The sequence below is a fragment of the Xyrauchen texanus genome, chromosome 25, assembly GCF_025860055.1.
Source record: "Xyrauchen texanus isolate HMW12.3.18 chromosome 25, RBS_HiC_50CHRs, whole genome shotgun sequence".
In the NCBI taxonomy this organism is placed as follows: Eukaryota; Metazoa; Chordata; class Actinopteri; order Cypriniformes; family Catostomidae; genus Xyrauchen; species Xyrauchen texanus.
Window position 1 is genome coordinate 15,086,428 of NC_068300.1, and position 16,390 is coordinate 15,102,817.

Consider the following 16,390-nt stretch of genomic DNA (forward strand, 5'->3'; position numbering starts at 1 on the left):
TACATTAGTGTTTAAACTGCACTCTCAAGTTGGTTGTGTTGACAAGGATGATGATAGCCGTAATCAAGTTACTTATATACTCATTATGAATATCGACGCTATAGGATCCTCCTTTGGCTGTGACTCTTGGTTTAAGGATGGAGGAGATGATCTTCAATCTTGCTGATACACATCTATTCTTTAATGATTTAGAGGTAAGCAAACTATCCTCTCCTGCTTTTATTACTTTTCCCTTTTATATTCTTCCTGTCCAAAACATTCAGAATGTGTTTGTGTAAATGTTAATGTGACTGTGTGGCCCCCTGCTGGTTAGTTATGGTAACCTCACTGTGTGTTCCTAAAGGAGTGTGACCAGGTGCACATTGATGATGCCTCATCAGATGACAATGGGCAGGACCTCAGGTAAGTTTATGACATGTACAACAAACTATTACGTTATTAACCATTAACTAAGGCCTGCTGATGTCAAACTATTTATACATCACATACTGAACGAACTGTTTAAATTATTTTCAAAGATAAATGTTTTTTTGTTTTGTTTTTTAAATATGAGTGAATGTGTATTATATTGTACGTAAACCAAGGTTGTCATTGTTATTATCTACAGTACTTACAGTTTTGCCACTGATGGCTTCCATGCAGCTGCTACAAGCGCAAGTCTGTGCCTAGCAACAGGTGTTAGGGGCGGAGTTGACTGGATGAGGAAGTTAGCCTTCCGATACAGACGAGTGAAGGAACTATACTGCTCCTACAAAAACAATGTGGGGGGTAAGATTTTGAATGGCTAAATATTGAGTGTATGTCATTCAATGGTGTAACCAGGTGGCTATAGATCTAGGTGGGTAACCAAAGGTTGTGGTTTCAAATCACATAATCCATGATTTAATATTGTGCCCTTGAAAAAGTCCCTAAACCTCAGTTTGTCATAGATGGATTGTAAGTTGCTTTAGATAATGTCAACTAAATGACAAATAAGTAAATAAATATAATAGTCTATAGTAGTGTTTATATTTAGTGTTTTGTGGTGGGTCGAGAACCACTGGTCTGTAGAACATGACCTTGTTTGTATGATGCTGGCCTTAAATGGTGAGTACGCCATAATGTTATGAATGTAGTGTTTTGGTCATGTCATTTTGCAGGGTTGCTGGGTCCAGCCAAAAGAGAGGCGTGGCTCCAACTGAGGGCAGAGGTGGAGGCCCTTACAGACTCCTGGCTGACCACTGCACTCAAGTCTTTGTCAATCATCAGCTCCAGGTATGTCAGTTCATATATCATGAGCCTTCATCATGAGGGGACATGTAAGTAAATACAGGGTCCAAAACAAACTTTTTTCTACACATTCCACCTGGCAAGAAAAATTGCTGGTCATTAATATTTTTTACTGGCCATTAATGCAATTTTGCATTTGTTTTATAAAAATATATTTTTATAATACATATATTATATTATTTTATTATATATTATTTATATATGTTATACATAATATATTAAATATTTACACTATAGATATATATATATATACAGTATATGTATTGATTGATGTATCAACTGGATTGATGTATCAATCAAATAACCAATGATGTGATGTCATCAGTGCAGCACATAAACATCTATGTATATTTTTGAATGTCTTTATTTTGACACTGATAAGATCATATCGCGATGAAACTTGTGATTTACACCCCTATTTCACATATTTTTGCTAAACAATCTCTAGGCATCTTAGATAAACTTCTGATTTAAATTAGAAAATGCCTGAGTCGCAACAAATGTTCGCTTTAGTAGATAGTTTGTGTGTATTTTATTTGAATCACTCTTGACCCTTTCTGTACATCAGTGATGGTCTGATTCTTACAGTTCCACTTAAATCATGCATTATGTTGCGGTTCCCTATAAAGTTACCATTTTATCACAAAGCCAGATTTTACTTGCATTTTCAAAGTTCATAAGGTGTGTAACATCTCTCTCTGTCTTTCTCTGTGTCACAGGAGTAACTGTGTTAACGTCCTGGTGACAACGACACAGTTAATACCTGCACTTGCTAAGGTGTTGTTGTATAGTCTGGGCTCTGTCTTTCCTATTGAAAACATTTACAGTGCAACCAAAATAGGTGAGTTATAATTCAGGTGATAAAAGAGCAGACTTTACCTTGAATTAACTGACCCTATTTCCATGCTGGTTTTTGCAGTTTGGGGTAATGTAGGGTTCAGTCTGTGTGTGCGTGTGTGTGTGTGTGTGTGTGTGGAACATGCTTTGGCTCACATTGTAGCATTGAAACATAAATCATAAGAGATCAGGATGACCTGGTCATGAAATTCTTCCTCTCTCATTCACTCATGTTCACTCTCCCTCTGGTCATGTGGAGTTGATTCTGATTGGTTGATCTCTCATTATCCCCTTGAGTCAAGTCAGTCTTGTATTCTGCTCCTTTATAAACATCTGGACTTTTGGATCCGCCTTCAATCACAACGGAAAAGCATTTAATCCCCTCTCTTCTTTCTGATCATTTCTTTTCACCTCAAGAGGTCAGCTAGTGGTCACAAGTGGTGCTAATACACATATATTAAAAACTGTACATATATAAACCTAACGTTTAGATCAACTGGTAGAGCATGGCATTAGCAAAGTGCCAAGGAAGTCATGTGCTGAGCAAATAGTATACCTCAAATGCACTATACAGTAAATAAGTTTCTACTTATTGCATAAATGTAAAAATTACATGTGCCCCTACCCCATTCTCACAGTCCCCATGATTGATAAAGTTATTTAGCTTATAGTGTTTGGTTCCAGGTTCAGTTTCTTACCTCAATGTCACTTTTTAACATATTTTCTCTTTTTTTATGCTACCTTTATGCACTGTGTAAAAATAATTTATTGAAGGAGACTTTTGATTCAAATCTAATCTATCATCTTGTTTGACTAGTCCAAGTTCCTTTGTCTCATTGACCCAAAGTTTGATACTGTTCACATTCTTCCACAAACCTAATGCTTGTTAAAGTTGTCACGGTTACAGCAAGAATAAATTCTCTCAGAGGTCAGGGTTTGTATGTGTTTGCAACAGTGATTGTCGGTTTGCATTTATGTCTTTTTGGGGAAAAAATCCTTCTTCGTCTCTATTTTTCTGCATATTGAGCTCTTTGACTTTTCTTCTCTATTCCTTCATCTCCCTCCAATTTTAGTTTTTTTTCCTTTTCTCTCTCTCTCTTTCTCTCTCTCTTTCTCTCTCTCTTTCTCTATTTTTACAGTTTTTTATGATTACTCCATGTAATCTGTGTTTTTTTGTGTGTGCTTGTCAATGTGCGTTAAAGGAATAGTTCGCCCAAAAATGACATGTCTGACATAATTTACTCACCCTCATGTTTTCCCAAACCCATTTGACTTTTTCTTTCATTTAACACAAAATGAGATGTTTTGAGGAATATGCTGTTTGCTCTTTTCTATGGAATTGGAAAAGAAATGCAACACCACCATAAAAGTATCACGAGACTGGTCCTTACGACTTTCGTGTTATACTCCAGTTGTTTTAGGTGAGACACAGACCAAACTTAAGCTGCAATTAGTAGAGGTCGACCTGAATTTTGCAGATACCGATAACTAAGGTAGTGGAATAGGCCAATAACCGATTAATCTGCCAATAGTTTTTCAAATGAAATTTATTTGTCTTTCCATACTACGACGGGCACAGACAGAGGATACAAGAGTCCAAAATGAACAAAAATTCCAGATTCAGTCTATAGTCCAACCAAATTGCAATAATAACCAGCAAAAATGAAGGATTTTATCAATAAACAGGCCTGAAAAACACTTACTTATTTTGGGACTCTTATTTTGAAATGACAGAGAATTGGCTCAGTTAGAATGGTATATATTTAAGTTTTTACCAAATGTTTGTAGCCTATATTCACCAGATTGAGGATTTTATATATTCACTAGGTGAGGATTTTTATTATTATTCACAATAAAGCTGGATACACTTTATATGTGCTGCGGGCACATTTCTATATAGTCAAATTTTTCTTTGCACGCTTTCTCTTTAATTTAGAACACTTGATTTATCTAATCAAAATATGCATTCAAGTGCGGATAAACACAGTTATGGATATTATTAATGATGAAAGCTTTAGGTATAACAAATCCCCACTAGGTGTCATTAATAGTTTTTTTCATTGTTGTTGTTGTTTTTTCACTTCTAGACGCTTCAGTTATACTGCTGGAATAAAATAAACAATCGGCAATTATTGGCACCGATTAACCGGTAAAACAGATATATTGGTCTACCTCTAGTAATTAGTAACAGACTGAAATTTAAGACATTAATAAAGTCCTAACCTATTCCATACAGGTTTGGAACAACTTGAGGGTGATTAAATTATTTGAGTATATTAATTTCCCTATTCCTTTAAGGTTTAAGTGTATGCCTTGTTTCCACAGGTAAAGAGAGCTGTTTTGAACGTATAGTATCCAGGTTTGGCACTAACATTACGTATGTTGTGATTGGCGATGGGCGCGATGAGGAGCATGCAGCCAGCCAGGTAAAATCTCACCTCTGACCCCCATCCTCTGACCTATCACCTTGTTTATGTTGCAGGCAAAGAGAGTTGCTTTGAACGCGTAATGCAGAGGTATGGCAGGAAGGTAGTGTATGTTGTTATTGGGGATGGTGTAGAAGAGGAGCAGGCCGCTGCCAAGGTAACGACCCCTAGATGAACCAGTAGCAGTGTGTGACTTCTCAGATTGGACTTGCCTGTGTGTGCTGTAGAGCTTTAATTAGGCAGTAAAAGACAGTGTTGCACCCTTAAAGGACACTGCGGGAAGGGGGCGCTACACGTAGGGTAGTTCCAAACAAAAGTGAGCAACTAAATACCTTCACAAAGGTTTCTTCCTCAAGGTAATTAGTGAAGTGTACAGACAATGGTCAATTGAGGAAGTAATTTTGACATTAATGTGTATGTTATTCCTCACAATTCATTTTTAAACCTGAGATAATATAAGATCTTACCTGAGATTTTAAAACCATCCATTGCTCTCATACACCCAAAGACTATCAGCAGAAAATATTCATGATATATCATATTTTCATGTTTTCTGTTTTTTTACTTAAAGGGTTAGTTCACCCTAAAATGAAAATTCCATCATCATTTACTCAGCTTCATGTCATTCCAAATCCGTATGAATTTCTGACTATGTAAAACAAAGCAGATATTTTGACAAATATTCTGGTCACTCTTAAATGCAATTACAATTATTTCGGACTGGAGATTTCAAGCTTCAAAAAGGATGCAAAAGCTCTGTGAAAGTATCAAAAAAGGCCATATGTGAGAAACAGGCCGTAATTTGAGGCATTATTAGTAACAACCCGAATTTAAGAAATCCATACTGGTTTGAAAAATATGGGGTGGTTCCAAACGCATATGACTATCTTTGCTTTCATGAAACACTAAAGGAGATGTTTGGCGGAATGACAGCCTCAGTCACCATTCAATTTCATTGTTTTGAAAAAAGATGCAATGAAAGTGAATGGTGACTGAAACTAACAAACTAACATTTTGTGTTCTGCAAAAGAAAGTAAGTTATAAAGGTTTGGAACAACATGAGGTTGAGTAAATAATGACAGAATTTTAATTTTTTGCCATAAAGAGAGAGTAAACAATTTGTCAAAGCCAATATATGATGTAAAGGTTTTATTTGCCACAACAAACACATTTATAATCTTGAATTTGCTGCAATGTTATCAAAATAACATTCTGATTCAAACTAAAGTGGCTGTGACATTTAACTTTGTGTAGGGTGTTCCAAATGTACACATGTGAGACAGTAATGCCCTGCCCCATTCAGAGTACTCACTTGAGTAGATGCTCACTTTTGAATGGAATTAGCCCAGCAGCTTGTGTGCTTCATTTTCTCATCTATAGTTTCAATCTGGATGTCAGATTGAGTTGTTAATCTGAGACCATCTGCTTTTCCTTCTCAGATCCCAAGTGATGTAGAACAGAGCTATTCAACTGAGGGTTCTCTAGGGTCTGATCAAAACATTACATCACTTATAATGTGCAGACTCTGTGAACTTCCAGTACTAAAGTCTGCAATGATTTTTCAAGGAATCACATTTGGCTGGTAGCCTAGATGAAGACTGCATTTAGTTTTGGTCTTCTTTTTAAGGGTATCAAGATTTACTCTGTCCAGTATTAGCTCAGACTATATCAATTAAACCTCCTGTCAAATATTTGCTGAGATGCAGCACTTTAAGATCCAGTTGAATATTTTTGTTCTAGAAAACTTCTGTGGTCCATTTCTAAACAAAATTGTGCGATGACTCAAATCAAAATATCATATATATTTTGCAAAAGATAAAATGTTTATATTGTCTAAATCACTTTTGGATAAAAGTGGATGTTTGTTTTTTGTAAATGGTTGTATTGCTAAGAACTAAACGTTGGTTTAACCTTCCTTGTAGCATGTAGCAATTCTAATATTTTTATAAACTCTATGTAGTTATTTGTCGGCATATTCAATGTAATGCAAATCAGAGTCTGCTATACATTTTTTTCTGTGTCTGGTTGTCAGTTTTCTTACCACATTAGCAGGATTGCAGGAAACTATTTTAATGAATATTTAACTAATCATGGCCAAAATATCAGTGCAACAGTCTGGTTCCAGAATTAAAAATGCCATTCATTTTTACCAATATATATATATATATATATATATATATATATATATATATATATATATATATATATATATTTTCCCCTCTACCTTTCTCTCCAATTTGAAATGCCCAATTCCCGATGTGCTCTAAGTCCTCATGGTGACGTAGTGACTCGCCCCAATATGGGTGGCAGAGGACAAATCTCAGTTGACAATATACAGTGTCAAGAAAAAGTATGTGAACTCTTTGGAAATAGCTGGTTTTCAGCTTCTATTGTTCATAAAATGTGATCTCATGTTCAAAAGTTCAAAGTTACTTGAATAGACAAAACACAATGTACTTAAGATAAAAACACAAACAATTATAATATTTCATGTCTTTATTAAACACATCCCATTAAACATTCACAGTGCTGTGGAAACACTAAGTGAACCCTTTGATTTAATAATTGGTCGATCCTCCTTTGGCAGAATAAAACTTCAACCAAGTGTTTCCGGTAGCTGCTGACTGGACCTGCACAACGTACGGGAGGACCATTCTTCCTTACAGAACTGCTTCAGCTCAGCCATATTTTTAGGATGTCTAGTCTGAACTGCTCTTTAGATGTCATTCCACAGCATCTCTATTGGGTTCAGTTCTAGGCTCCGACTGAGCCATTCCAAAAGTAGGATTTTTTTTAAGTAATTCTGTAGGGGATTTACCTTGATGTTTAGGGTCATTGTCCTGCTGCATCACCAAACTTCTACTGATAATACTGAGATTATCCTGTAGGACATCTTGATCAACTTGGGAATTAATGTTTTGCTTAATGATGGCAAGTAGCCCAGGCCCCGAAGCAGCAAAGCAGCCATAAATCATGATGCTATGATTTTAACCAGTTTAATCAATGATTCCTTCAAGTCTTTAGCTGTCACACATTTTCACACATTCTGCATTGTGCTCTTTGAGTCATCTTAGCTTAACACACACTTCTGGGGAAAATAGCCAGAGTACTAAATCGTCTCCATTTAGTGACAGTTTGTCTAACTGTTGACAGATGAATATCAACATGTTTGAGTGCTTTTTATAAGTCAAAGTAGCTCTAACCCACACCTACTATCTAACTCTTGACTCTAATTAGCTTTTGTTGACTACATTAACCTAGGGGTTTACATACTTTTTCCAACCTACGCTGTGAATGTTTGAATGATATGTAATATATACAAGAACAATACAGTAACTTGTGTTATTAATTAAAACAGATTGTGTTTGTTCATTATTGTTTTAAGACAAATGTAAAAAATGAAGGTAATTCCAAAGGGTATACCTATTTTTTCTTGCCACTGTATTTCAATATTTTGTAATACAATTTAAATATATTGTTTAAAATTTTAATCAGCAACATTAAATCAATAATTTAATATTTCTCCATCGTTATTATTCCATTATGTCATTGGCAATGCTTTATAGGATTGTAGTTCTTTCCCTCTTGAAAGATGAGGAATTACAGTCTTGGACCTTTGTCTTTTTGTTCAATTTTCAATTTTTTTTTTTTTTTTTTGCATCATCTCAAAGTTGGTAAAGTTTATGAAATCCCTAAGTAAAAAAATTACATTGAAGAAACTTCCAGATCCAAGGAGACTGAAAAAGTGGGCGGGCAATGTTGTGCTCTATATCTGGCTCAAATAAACTTATGAGTGAATTAATGCATGGATTGTTGAAAATGTTAATTGTTGTGTTTCAGGCGCTCTCTCATCTTTTCCCAACATACATGTACAGTACTTGCTCACACATCTGTTTCTCCCTACAGCACAACATGCCCTTCTGGCGAATATCCAGCCACTCTGACCTGCTTGCCCTCCATCAAGCACTGGAATTCGAGTACCTGTAACACTCGACACCTGTATCATAGGCCTTTTTTTGTACAACTATTTAAGAACAAGAGTACACTGCAGTCTCTTTTATGTTGTTGATGTCTTTTTGATTATTTTTAAGAAAACTCTGGCTTTTTTAGATAATTCTGCACTTAAGAAGATTAGGACAGACTAGGAAAAGGGACATTTGGATTACCATGGTAAAATAAGGCTTTTGAAGAGCTTACTAAGGTCTTACATCACTTACACACTGCATTATGTCTACATTTCGGAATGAGGGGAGTGGGGTATCCCTTTCGTTCACTCAAACAGAAAACTACTTAAGTCCCAAACTATTCTCATTCTTCTACAAGAACATTATCACAGTTTGTAGACTTACTCTATTTCACCTCTACTTAAACAACTGAAGCGCTGTACTCTAAATAAGGATAATTTAGAATCGACTCATAACTCATGTAAATTATTTTACAGTAATAAGATTAAACACTTAAGGATGCTGTTTTTGCATTGTATTGTTTTGATTGTCTTTTGTAAGTTTTTGTCAAAAAGTCTGTATAATTTGTTGTGCCTTATAAAATGTTTTGTGTCAGTTTTTATTTTGAGAATGTATGTAGATAAAAATGTAAACAAATGACTTTTTTTTTTCTTTCTTGAGTTCTCCATTTTCTAAATATTTAAAAACTTTGTCAGAACTGGTTGACTGGTGCCTCTGGTGGAAAAACAATTAGTCTAATGAGAGAACCTGCATTTTTCTTGGAGTTGGATATGAGGTCTTGACAGATGAAAAAAAAAAAAAAAGGATTTAGAATTTAATTAAAAGCCATTAAAGGGGTCGTGACATGCCTTTTTATCATTATTTTAATATGTTCCTTCAGGGTTCAATTATTTACATTTCATGCATTTGGCTGACACTTTTATCCAAAGTGGCTTACAGCGCACTTATTACAGGGACAATCCCTCCAGAGCAACTTGGATTAAGTGTCTTGCTCAAGGACACAATGGTGGTGGCTGTGGGGATCGAACCAGCAACCTTCTGATTACCAGTTCTGTACTTTAGTCCACTACGCCACCACCACTCCTCATAATATTTATTAATTATAATATTAGTAAAGCTTTTTTTGTTGTAGTTGTTGGTTTTTGCACAAAAAATAATTTTCCAAAATAATTTTGGCCCTTCTGTCAGAAACGATCAGTTTTAGTGCGGCTTCTCCTTTATTACTTGATAAGCAGCCACTGTTATGGTTGGCTAATGGGTGAGGCAAAGGAAGTAATAAGTAGGCATTGATGTGTTATTGTGGAGGCGATCAGATGCAAATGACTACCACAGTGTGACATCACAATGTGGAGAACAAATCTTTTTGGCTGCTTGGTTTCAACAAATGTTCTTTTTGCAGTGAGGAGAAAGTTTTGAGTTCAGAGACTTAAATGTATTTATAGTACAATGACCTCTTATCTGTCATAGTTTAAGCAGCCAAATCACCCTGCAGCTCTTGCCTGGTTGCCCACTAAAGCTAAGCAGGGTTGAGCCTGGCCAGTACCTGGATGGGAGACCTCCTGGGGAAAACCAAGGTTGCTGCTGGAAGTGGTATTTGGGAGGCCAGCAGGGGGTGCTCATCCTGTGGTCTGTGTGGGTCCTAATGCCCCAATATAGTGACGGGGACACTATACACTAAAAAAGGCACCATCCTTCGGATGAGATGTTAAACCGAGGTCCTGACTCTCTGTGGTCATTAAAAATCCCAGGACACTTCTTGTAAAGAGTAGGCAAAGTAATCCATACAACTCATAGTTAAATTTGTCCTCAGAAGCAATATCATAGGTATTTTAACTATAATTCTATACACTCGCTGCATTCATTTCCACATTCTTGCTTTTTATCGATTGGCATTTTTGATGTTTCTGACCCACTCCGATCATAATTCTAAAGATAAATTTCACCACTGGAATCTTTTTATTTTGTGCTGCTTTATATGCTTTTTGGACCTTTAAAGTTCTAGACACCATTCACTTGCATCGTATGGACCAACAGAGGTGGAATCTTAAGTTTGTGTTCTGCAGTCATAAACATGTGGGATATCATGAGGGTAAGTAAAAAAAAAACATTTTATTTTTGGGTGAGCTAAGGATTGCGTGACATTTATATGCTTACAGGGGCAAAGATTGCTTCTAATGGAAGACTATGGGACATTCAAGTTGTCTTGGCTTTTTTACAAGATAAGGTACAGGTTCAAATCCTGTGGTAATTAAAAGCATGCCGCAGTTGCCGTGGCTCTTAACTTGAGGTTCCCTGATTTTGGAAAAAAATAAGAATTCCAGTTTGATTACTGGATTCAAAAAAAAATTGGATCAATTCACTAATGATTAAAACAAACTTGTAAAAAAGCTTGGATTAATTGAAAAGAACAGACTCAAGAGCATCTTGAGCTCAAATTGACAACATTAAAGCATTGTGTCAAGTTACCTGCTCAGACAAGAGCAGCATCTTCTGAAATATTTTAAAGCAGAGCTTACCACAAACACACAATAGATATTTCCACAACTTTTCCAGGCCTGGAAAACAAATTCCTCAATGCATTTACAGGTTTTCCAGGACTATGGGAACCCATCTTTATCTAACGTGGAATATTAAAGCACACAATGCTGCCGTTTCCGGTGCAAAAGGCACTCATATGAAACTTCTGAGCTCAAGGACAAAAGCTGACAATTTATTTTTAATGAAGCCAAAAGTTGTCTTGCATTAAAAATAGTGTGTTCATTAAAATTGTTGCATCGAAATCGAATCAAATTCTATAGTTGAAGAAACAAAAAAAATGACAAACATCTGGTTTCCAATTCATTTTTTATTTTGCGCCTTATTTCTTAGATTTGAAGTGCTCCTCAATGACATCCTTGGCCTGAGACTCTTTGCCATAGTCCTGCAAATGGGAACAAGGAAATAGAATATTTAAGATGTTTTACAACAATTCCATGTTGCAAAGATATTGGTTACAAGGAAATTAAAGTCTAATGCAGAAAATTCAGTATCAAAAGAAAAGCTGTTGCCCTTCGAGGGACCTCAGTATCCACAATAGGGTCACAAGGCTCGTGTTCAGGCTCTCAATCTTGCCATGACATCAAAAACAGACACAGGGCATGAAGAGCCAGCATCTGGACTCGACATGGCTGAAACAACCTAATCCCACCCACAATGAACCACATTCTGGTGAGCCAGTCTCGACTAAACATTAATTCAATTGCTTAGACCACCCTTGCTGAAGCATGTACATTCCTTTTTAAAAATGAAGCTATTGGCTGCTCCACAGCAATCGATTCAGTTTTACATTAGTGGAATGCAATAGTAAATTTTAAAACATACTCTGGATTCTGACTTGACCATCTCACCTTGATGACTACACAGCTGCAGCCCACAACCTTGCGGGGTTTGCCCTCTCTGTCGATCTTGCACAGACCAACCCACTCACCAAGCTTCTTGTTGTCATCAACCTGTACAAAATAAAAACAAATGGTTCATTGCATTGAGTGACTTCATACCTATAAAGCAGTAATTCCATACCTGCAAACTCCTCAGAGTAAAAAATGTGACAGTATCGCCAGGGGGGGTGGGGAGATGGATGATTGGATACCCGGCTAACGATAAGCCTAGCTAACGTTACAGGGATATTCCACCATTTGGGGAATTAAGCTCATTTTCCACCTCCCCTCGAGTAAAACAATAGTTTTTGTACCGTTTTGGAAACCATTCATACCACTTTTAGCATAGCTTAACGTAATTTATAGGTATGACGACAATACTAGGGGTGGAACGGTACACAGAAGTCACGGTTCGGTTCATACCTTGGGTCAGACATCACGGTTCGGTACGATTTCGGTACAATGGAGTGAAAAGCAAAACAAAAATATAGATAGCATTTTTATCATTGTCTTAAGCCTTGTATTTTTTAAATGAGTTTTATTAATAAAGGCTTAGAACCAGTTTATTTGTAGTGCACTGACAATAGTTTTATACAATTAGTTTATTAATAAAAAGACCTTGAGATATGTTTGGTAATTGTACCTGAATGAATTTAAAATTAATTTGCTATATTTCAGATCAATATATTTGTTTTCCTTAAAATTAATTAACCCTAACTTTATTCTCATCTGAATTATAAATAATTGATTTCCGTATAATATAATACTACCATTAAAAACACATTTGATTTTCTTTAAGCAACGTAGAATGTGTAACTTAAAAATAAACAGATTAGTGCTCTGAGGACAATAAATGAAAACCAATGCGATATAATGAATGTCCAAAAGATAGAACCCACAGACTGTTTTGAAATGGGGTTGGATAAATGTTTTGCTTTTAAAACTGTGTGTGTGTGTGTGTGTGTGTGTGTGTGTGTGTGTGTGTGTTTTTGGTTGGGTGACAGTTGTAGGTTACAGTTTGACAAGAGTTTAGAGTGTGACAAAAGCACAATGTTGTATTTGATTGCGAGTGTACACAAATAAGTAAACACTTTGCAGTTTGAATGATGTCCTGTATTTACAAAATGATGGAGTATGTTTTTGTTTCCAATGTTCGAACGCGCCCGCGCGCCTCTCTCTCTCTCTCTCTCTCACTCACACACACACTACAGCATTACAATCTTGACATCGCAGCCTGTTTATTATGATGCGTTCACACCAAACGTGAATACAGCTAAATTTATCGCTATCTAGAGTTTTATTTATTTTTTTTCCCTTGTATTCTCTGTGCAAATTCGTGCACCGAACCGTGACACCCGTAGAGTTTCGGTTCAATACGAATAACTTACATGTACCGTTCCACCCATAGACAATACAATATTATTGTAAATTATATCACATAAAAAGCGGCAGCTAACGTTACTTGAATCAAGCAAACAAATAGCTTTTGTTTTTGCTCCAAAAAGCTTGACTTACCTCGAATTTCACATACGATTCCTACACGTTATGAGTTTCCATCAGACTCGCGTGGTTGACGCTGTGTGCTTCAAGATTCTGACGCAAGTGCTAAGATTCCGATTGGCCAAGAGAAAAGTGCCAAGATTCCGATTGGCTCAGAGAAATGTCAATTATAAGAATTATCCAATGTTTCTCAATTCTAGCCTCCATGGCATGCAGATGAAGGGCGGGCAGCATACCACCCCCCTAAAAAAAACTCTCCGGTTCTACGCGATTCACGTAAATGACCCAATTGACCAAGAAAACGGCGATTTTCGCCGAAAAGCGACAAGTTTGCAGGTATGTTTAACATCTAGATTTTAAATTGAAAAACATTACACACACACGTTACGTATATTATAAATATTTCAATATAGATTGTAATAAAATACATTTTACATATAGTATATAGGTAACAATTTACATTAAGTTTCCATTTGTTAACATGAGCTAAATGACGACTTTCATAATATTTAGACTTGCTTTAAGAGGAAAATATCAAATAAATGTTTATATATTATATTCAACATTTTCAGATAACTTTCTGCAGTACAGCTGATAAAGAAAATGTATGTTGTTTTAAAAGGAGTTAAATATTTATTTATTTTACGCTTAATGCGCTCAAAAGTCATTGTGGTGGCGTAGTGACTCCAGGTGGCAGAGGATGAATCTCAGTTGACTCCGCATTGGAGACAGTCAATCCACGCATCCAATCACGTGGCTTGTCGAACGTGTTACCGTGCCCTGGATTCAACTCGCGACTCCAGGAGTGGTAGTCAGCATCAATAGTCGCTGAGCTACCCAGGCCCCCAAAAGTCATAGTACTAAAGTTACTTGAGATTTCCAGGTTTTACCCAAAGACCAAACTAACATAGCAAAGGAATTATATATATATAAAAATCCTAAATGTGCCCACCTTGATTAGATTGATCTGATGCTCGGCACAGAGAGCCTCCACCAGCTTGACGTACATGGGCTCGTCACAGTTTGCTGCCAGGACGCAAAGATGAGCCTGGCGCCTGTGGGGCACAAGAGAAAAGTACCATGAACATTGAATCTTCAACAACAGGTTATGACTGGCCACATAAACAGTATCTCAGACAGAAATTGGGTAACAAATGGCAGTTGTCCTCAGAGACTTCAGAAGAGGGAGCCAAATTATCATCATAGATACACAAAGTTCATTAGAGAAATTCAACTATTCTTACTTGTCGAGGGCTTTAGCAGCCTCACGGATACCGCGGGCCAGCCCGTCGTGGATGAGTGCGGTCTTCAGCACTTCGGGCAGAGCGGTGTTGACATCCATCACACCTCCAGCAGCAATGCTAACATAGAAAAGGATGTTATTGGGGCGTACAAATGATTGTCTTTATGTGCACATTATCGAGAACCTCCGGCTTATCAGACTGCATGTCTCACTCATAATTAGAGAGAAGGGGTATCCGACTAAAGACTGAAAAATCATCATAGCCGAGGTAATAATCTGGTGCAACAGATTCTATTTGAGCGGTTCACTCACTCAGATATTTATTTGTATTTACGGATATCGGTGTACATTTAAGAGCATACCCTGTATTCTGATTATAATTTAAAGTGTGTAATAGTGCATTATAAACCCCTCAAGAGATTTCTGCATTAAAATACTTTTCTGCATTAAAACAGCGATTGAACGCTCAAAATTAAGACTTTTTGAGTTGACAATACAACCATGCTTACCCTTCCTCGGCCATTGTAGATTATCGATGGATGCGAGGTTTAAATTTCTGAAATGAAGCCACAAAACGAGCAATATATTACTATCTATTCCTTCGGATATACTTTTAATAATTTTAAACACATGATGTTCGACATTTTAAACAGATTCTGTCAGAGATTCAAGAAACTTGCCTACCTTCCCTCTGACTGTACGTAAAAGGAACGTCATAACGTCGACAACATTATTTTAACCTTAAAAGGACCCGAGGGTGTCTGTCTCATTGCCTGTATGCGCGACTCGTCACTAATTCGTTTGTCCTTTGTGGGTTCAGTTCTCTTTTTTTACAGTCTATGGTTCAGTTGATAGCGTTTTCTTGTTTTTAAATTGTTTAAATATTTTAGAAAAGGTATTACAGAACGACGTTTAAACACTTCTTTGATCTCGGTTTTTTCGAAAAAATAATACAAAATGTTAACCTACCATGTGTGGCGCTGTCTGCCGCGTGTATTATATTCAGTATAGTAGCCTCAAACGCCATTCGAAAAATGTATGAAATTAATTGGACTAAATATCAAACCATATTCAAATAAACGGTGCCAGACATTTTTCTTACAATTGAGTTATTTTTTAATGTATTTTTGCAATTCTTTATAAAGGAATATTCCGGATTTAATACAATGTAAGCTTAACCGACAGCATTTGTGGCATAATGTTGATTACCAACAAAAAAAAAATCTGTCTATGTTAAAATACAGTTTCAAATGTATGCCCACAAGACATAAAGGATATCTGTGTTCACATGATTTTATTTTGATAAAATCGTTTAATAACATTCTATGTGTAAAGTTATAGACAATTTAATAACTTTGTTGCTATGCTGATGTAATTTCAACAAACACTAAAGCCCTAAAACGACTGTAAAAAATATGGTTTTACTAATTTTGCCACTCAAATAATACACACGTTTTAACAGAGGAATTAATGTAAGGGTTTTTATAAAACTATAAGCTTCAAATTTCTGCCTTTTAAACCCTCCACAAATTGGCCCATTGACTTCCTTTGAAAGGGCCTCGCTGTAACCTCGATCACTACTTTTCTCAAAGAAAAGGATGGACGAGTCTAAACAAATTTTTGTGGTAATCAACATTATGCCACAAGTGCTGTTGATTGAGCTTAACTTGTATTAAACCGGAATATTAGTTTAACCAACTGGTCCCAATGTCATTTTTAGTGCATGTATGAAGT

The 16,390-nt window shown here is 36.3% G+C and overlaps 2 protein-coding genes and 2 non-coding genes across 15 annotated transcripts in view; 1 reads left to right on the forward strand and 3 right to left on the reverse strand.

Moving 5' to 3' along the window:
* The window catches only part of LOC127618445 (eyes absent homolog 4-like), a 59,640-nt gene extending 50,451 nt beyond the window's left edge, over window positions 1–9,189 (forward strand). For 5 of the 12 annotated variants that reach the window (XM_052090873.1, XM_052090880.1, XM_052090882.1 and 2 more), the window contains 7 exons: window positions 105–194; window positions 344–402; window positions 608–768; window positions 1,140–1,254; window positions 1,989–2,110; window positions 4,589–4,689; window positions 8,439–9,188. In XM_052090873.1, coding sequence (XP_051946833.1) covers window positions 105–194; window positions 344–402; window positions 608–768; window positions 1,140–1,254; window positions 1,989–2,110; window positions 4,589–4,689; window positions 8,439–8,519 — 729 coding nt within the window. In that variant the 3' untranslated portion in view covers window positions 8,520–9,188. Of the gene's footprint in view, window positions 1–104; window positions 195–343; window positions 403–607; window positions 769–1,139; window positions 1,255–1,988; window positions 2,111–4,431; window positions 4,533–4,588; window positions 4,690–8,438 lie in introns of all 12 variants that reach the window. The other 7 variants (XM_052090877.1, XM_052090876.1, XM_052090879.1 and 4 more) reach the window with 3 other exon arrangements.
* A 2,135-nt stretch (window positions 9,190–11,324) lies between these two features.
* On the reverse strand, window positions 11,325–15,392 carry LOC127619332 (40S ribosomal protein S12-like). Its single transcript, XM_052092212.1, has 6 exons — window positions 15,341–15,392; window positions 15,166–15,212; window positions 14,658–14,774; window positions 14,366–14,468; window positions 11,884–11,985; window positions 11,325–11,417 (listed from the first exon to the last, which is right to left on the reverse strand). The coding sequence occupies exons 2-6, from the start codon at window positions 15,177–15,179 to the stop codon at window positions 11,355–11,357; spliced, it is 399 nt and encodes a 132-aa protein (XP_051948172.1). The 5' UTR covers window positions 15,180–15,212; window positions 15,341–15,392; the 3' UTR covers window positions 11,325–11,354.
* Window positions 14,540–14,624, reverse strand: LOC127619389 (small nucleolar RNA SNORD100). Its single transcript, XR_007967559.1, has one exon. It is a non-coding gene; the product is annotated as a small nucleolar RNA SNORD100 (small nucleolar RNA).
* On the reverse strand, window positions 14,846–14,920 carry LOC127619385 (small nucleolar RNA SNORD101). Its single transcript, XR_007967555.1, has one exon. It is a non-coding gene; the product is annotated as a small nucleolar RNA SNORD101 (small nucleolar RNA).
* Window positions 15,393–16,390: the final 998 nt, after the last annotated feature.